Source organism: Lupinus angustifolius, chromosome LG13 (genome assembly GCF_001865875.1).
Source record: "Lupinus angustifolius cultivar Tanjil chromosome LG13, LupAngTanjil_v1.0, whole genome shotgun sequence".
NCBI lineage: Eukaryota > Viridiplantae > Streptophyta > Magnoliopsida > Fabales > Fabaceae > Lupinus > Lupinus angustifolius.
The window spans coordinates 4,149,579-4,155,197 of record NC_032021.1 but is presented as its reverse complement, the minus strand read 5'-3'; the positions used below and the strand labels follow the sequence as shown (position 1 = coordinate 4,155,197).

The 5,619-nt window shown below is 30.7% G+C and overlaps 1 protein-coding gene across 1 annotated transcript; it reads right to left on the bottom strand.

The window, feature by feature from the left end:
* Window positions 473–5,247, bottom strand: LOC109325040 (protein LIGHT-DEPENDENT SHORT HYPOCOTYLS 10-like). Its single transcript, XM_019557183.1, has 2 exons — window positions 4,591–5,247; window positions 473–766 (listed from the first exon to the last, which is right to left on the bottom strand). The coding sequence occupies exon 1, from the start codon at window positions 5,146–5,148 to the stop codon at window positions 4,621–4,623; it is 528 nt and encodes a 175-aa protein (XP_019412728.1). The 5' UTR covers window positions 5,149–5,247; the 3' UTR covers window positions 473–766; window positions 4,591–4,620.

Here is a 5,619-nt window from a genome sequence, read left to right as displayed (position 1 = left end):
TACCTGTGAGATTTGACTCGATATTACTTCTAGATGGAAAGACTCATATAATACAACATTTACTCTTAGGAGAAGTCAGAAGCTTGAAATTTGGATGATATAGGTGATTGGAATTTAGACTCTATGAATAAGCAGGAATGCCACAATATTTAACAACAAGCAAATAGATTTGGATCAAAAGAAAATATAAGTCTATCTTATCGAAAAAATATATATATAAGTCTATCAATATTCCAATCTAGTTATATATTTGCTATGTTATTGTAAGTGATTTTAGATTATGTGGGATCATGTGTTGAGTTTGAAGTATTTTGTAACTATTGGGTATGATAAGTAGTTTTGCTGTCACAACTTAGATAGGACTCCCAATGTTTGGGCTTAGTGTACTCATTTTTGCTTGAAGTAATAATTCCTTAATAAAAATATCAGTTACCAAAAAAATGGTATATATCTTCATCACATATAATTGGAGAAGTACAACAGTATATATATGAACCGGATTCTTATTGTAGCTTACACCTTACACTTTAATGGAACATGCAACAAGAAGGAAGCGACTATATATCTAAACTTGCAAATGGAGTTTGAATATATAAGATACACTGAGGCATAAACCAACAATTATATAATTAGGATTTGAGTACCCAAAACAGAAATTTTAAAGCACCATCTAATTATCAAATATAGAAACCAAACCTCCCATGCATTGGATTGTGTCTTGTAAGTAAGAACAACTCCAATTTAGTTTATATAATGCCACATTATCCTGCAAGGAGAATAAGAAATGCTTAATAAACATGCATTTGTCAGGTCTGTGCACATTGCAATTTCCAAGCATTAAAAAACATATAAAATAATTTTACCAGGTATGTGACCCCATATATTAAACTAAAGAATGTTGAAGAAGTTAACTGAATAATCTGAACTCCACGTGAGGTAGCCAGGTCTTTCAAGTAGTGCTCTATATGATAAATTCAAAACCCTAATCTCATCCCCAAACTCAATTTTACTCATAGGAGTGTATTGCTTAAGCTATTGTCAAAGTTTCAACCAAAATTAGGATTAAATATATATATAATATTGTTGGGTATTCTAAGTATGAATGAAGAAGTCTCACATTGAGCAAAAACAGATGAGTTTAAGAGCATATAAGTGGATGGACCCATAGACATAATGTCTTAAGATTTTGGGTCAAAATGTGTGTCAAACCCACTTCTATGTTTATTTCACTTAGCCCATGGAAGAATGATATATCTCATGAATGAGGATCTTATGATCTATGTAGAATTTGGTGAGTCCTTAGTTTTGTATGATGCGCTTAGACCGAATAAAAAGGGGCAAAATCATAAAGGATGTTGTTGTTTGGTATATATGAATTATGAGGAATGAATTGATTTTATCTAATAAGGCTATCACATGTGCATATTTTGGATTTGATCCAAACTAGGTCCTGGTATTGGTTTATCCTCAAAGTTGCGTCAACTTCTTTTGTTTTTGCCAATTGATGTAATGATTCAAAAACTTGTATTATTTTAGCTTCTAAAAAGATCATTTCTTAAATTTTATCTTGTATTGGGTTAGCTTGCTGCTTCTAATATACAATTTGCTTATAAAAAAAAATGAACTAAGTCATAGGCAACCATTCTTACCAATATTGGAGATGACTTTGACTTAAATTCTTAAAGAAAGATATTGGTCGCACCTTAAATGACTTTTGACTTATATTCTAAAGAGAATACTACTTACTAAGATAATGTATAAGATATTGGTAAACTTTATTCATGATATTATTAACTGATAATAGCACTCAGTCAATAAAAGAATAGATAAATAAGCATTAGCAATATGATAAACCTTGTTGACTAATATTTTTTACATGGTTAAAACATCATCAATTTGATGAGATAGACAAGCTGGTATCATGCAAATGCTAATAACTTGGGAAACCATTAATCATGGGAAAGATATTTACATGCATGCAAATGTAATATAGTCTAACTTATGGCTGGAACAAAACGAAGAAATAGAACAGAAAGGGAGACCCAACTCAAGAAGATTAATCATCTTTGAGCAAGATGAAACATAAATGTTATAAATGCCAAATTTTAAAGACTTAAGCTTATATCATAATTTAAAATCACTCATATAGTTTCACCAAGCAGCTGAAGTTTTTGTATATAAGAGATGATAGTTCATGTTATAGTGTGATACTAAATCACCAAAATTCTGACTCCTAGCACAAAAGCTGCCATATACTTTGATCAGAAGACAAGCTATAAAACCCAAATTAAATTACCAGCTGTCATAACTGAGCAAAGGTTACACATGATTTCTGCATGAATGTTATTTTATAGGAAGCATTATGCTGTAGCAGCCCACACAAAAGTTTTAAGAAGCTCACTATTCCAGATATATGCTTAGTCTATATTTTATAATCTTAAATAATCAAAATGTGCTGTGAGTGTTGACAAGTTTGAGTAGAATTACCACTTTCACTTGAAACGAAGAGCTAGTACTTTTCAATATTAAGTAATCCATGACCTATTTTAATATGCAAAATACAAAAACGTGTCTATTGAAATTGCCATAATAAGCACCATTTGAAATAAGAGGCCGACAAAAACATGTGAAGTGTGGGAAGCACAAAGCTCAAGCATTCGCCTAACCAAACAAAATATTCGCTTCCTAGATATGAATATCTATACTTAATGCATTTGAAAACGAAAAACATGTTGATGCAGGGAATAAGACTGTCAGAATTGGATACTGGACTACATGATATAATCAAGGTACACGATGAAGCAAACACAAGGAAAGAAAAGGCTTAAATATGTCCTTTGAAGTAAGGGTATATTGATTTTGCTCCTATAAAAAATATCTTTTTGGTTAAAATCTCTTTAAATTAAGGTTGTTTATTTTGACTTTAATCCATCTTGTAAGTATGTATTGTTTTTTTTCTTTAGAATTTGGTCATTATAATGTAAGTATGTTTTAAGTTAGTCTTCATCACATCAAAATTTAACATACTTTAAATAATAATAGTGATTAAAATAAAAATAAATGAGTTTATAAAGACTACAAAAAAATTAGTTTAATCCCAGAACTAAAATCAAACTAATTATATTTTACTGTGAAAAGAAACATATTTAAGAAGAAAAAAAAAACTTGTTTCGTCCTGCTACTTAATAAAAATTTTACAAAAAAATTAATGTCTTGAAATATAAAAATGTTTCCATATTTTTTCTATACAGTAAATAAGAGGAGTTGATAGAGGAAGAGATGATTTATAATTTTAAGAAGGAAAAAATGTATAATTATCATGTGGAATCAACAACTCTCAACACATAGTTGTGTTATTGAAATATAATATATTAGGGTTTGAAAATATATATATATATATAAAGTTATTTTGTTAAAAGGTACAAAATTTATTTTGATATTATTTGCACCTCAAAAGATTAATCTCTTTAGTTATCAATTACTAAACATGCCGTGCAAGGATGTTGAAATTAAAAATAGCAATGAGGGTGTTTTTACCTGCGCATGAGGGGTGGGTCTTTTTTCTTCATGCTAATTAATGTATTTTGGAGGTTCTAGTTTCTTTTTTTGGCTGGGTTTAGTTTTGCCTGTTTTGCTTTGTTGTTTGATCTGTATTTTTGTGTGTTTTTGTTTTGAGTGTTATTATCTTTTGATCAAGCTGGATGCTTCTTTGTAATTCTACTTGAGAGGAATGGTCTAGAGTTTTTAAATTTTTAATTTAATTATTATTACTTAAAAATCAATAAGTGGGTCATCATACAGATGTAAGGTAAGGATCATATAATTAGCATCAGGTTTCTTCAACATCTATCTGAAAGACTCCATTAATCATGACTTCATTAGCAATTCTGAATTGTAAAAAAAGATACAAAGGGCTTATATTAACAACATTTTTTAATTTGGTAAAATGATTTTGATATATGAAAACTTAGAACCTTAATTAATCATATGCTTGAAATCAATTATTTGTTTGATACACTGGTTAACTAATAGTATGACATCCCACTTGAACACTAAGGACCAAAAATATGCTTAATTTGAATTAAAGATTAGGGGAAGTAAACAAGAAAATAATAATATTTAATTAAGTGTTTTTATTGCAAAGTTAGCCTCGTGTCTGTGTAAGGGGGAGAGAATCAAAATCTTTCCAATCTTAATTACTACAATCACCTCATATTTGCAGCTAATTAATACACAGCATTGGTACAGTGTTTTCTGCAAATCGGTTACCTTGTTCATGAATATGTATAAAACATTTTTTGGGTGACACCATTTTAGGTTTACCGTGTTATTACGGTTTTAATGATACGTATTTTAAAGACCTTTCTATCTTTGGTTTAAATCCAAAATGTAATCCTGAACTATAATTAATGAAGATTATAATAAACTAAATCATGTGGATGGGAACCCCTTAATTAATGTTTTGCTAAACATATATAGACATAGTAATAATTTTAAGGTTGTGGCACTAAGACTCAAACTTGATGCTGTAGTAAGAAACTAAGTTAATCATCAAATATGAATAACTAAAGTGATGACAAAAGTAATTACCACATTAGCTGAAATATCCACAGAAATTATTCAAGAGAAGTGCATGGATCCGGAGGAGCTTGATTCTTCATTTCCCTTTGTGGTCTTCTTTTTCTTCTTATAAGGGATACCTCTTGCCTTTGCTTGACACTCCCGGACCTCGCGGAGGTACACACGAATGGCATCGTTTGCAAAGGGATTAGTCTCTGGCAATCCACCATTTTCCTCATAGGCAGCTCTGAGTCTGCCTATGAGGGCATCCAGACTCCCCCACGCTTGTCTTAGAGGACAAGCGCATGGTGCTGGGGGATCTGGATGCCCATAAAACATGCAACCTTGGATATGAACTTTGGTCTTCCCAAACTGGTCTAAGTAGTGAAGGAAGTCCAAGACATGGTTACAATTGGACTGTGAAAGTGGAACTGAGGGTCTCAGGTTGTTCAAGTACTGGCCAAAAGTGTTCCAGTCTCTTCTTTTCTGAGACACATAGCGGCTAAGTGTTACTGGGTTCTGTTGATGATGATGGATGCTTGATGATCCTTCTACCAAATCGTTCAGTCTACTACCACTGCTAGACATTGTTGTGGTGAATAATGAAGATCAAGAATTTTGGTTTGTCTAAATAAAGGTAGGAGAAGAGAGAGGTAAAAGGTGAAAAGAATAGGATAATTTGGAGGAGAGTGGAGAAAAATGGAGTATATATGGAGATCATGTCATTTGCTACTTAAGTAGACATGGACCATGGAAAAATGTTACTCTAAGATCACTTTTTAGGAAAAGAGAAATATAAAAAAAAGATGAGATTAAAGGTAATATAATGTAAGAGAAAACTAAAAGTGATAAAAAGAGTACGACTTAATTATATATGATCAATTTAGTCTTCGTAGATTTAAATAAGATTATTATAGGCACTTTATATCAAATTTTTATATCATTTTATTATTTTTAAATTTTTGTGCATTACATTGAACATCAAAATAAAAATGAAATGAAGAGAGTAATTAATATAATATCATACTAAGATTGACTAGAGTCTTCAAGCAAGAGTTT

What these genes read in the sequence shown, in the direction of transcription:
- LOC109325040 (XM_019557183.1), bottom strand. Translation starts at nt 5,148, where the DNA reads ATGTCTAGCAGTGGTAGTAGACTGAACGATTTGGTAGAAGGATCATCA.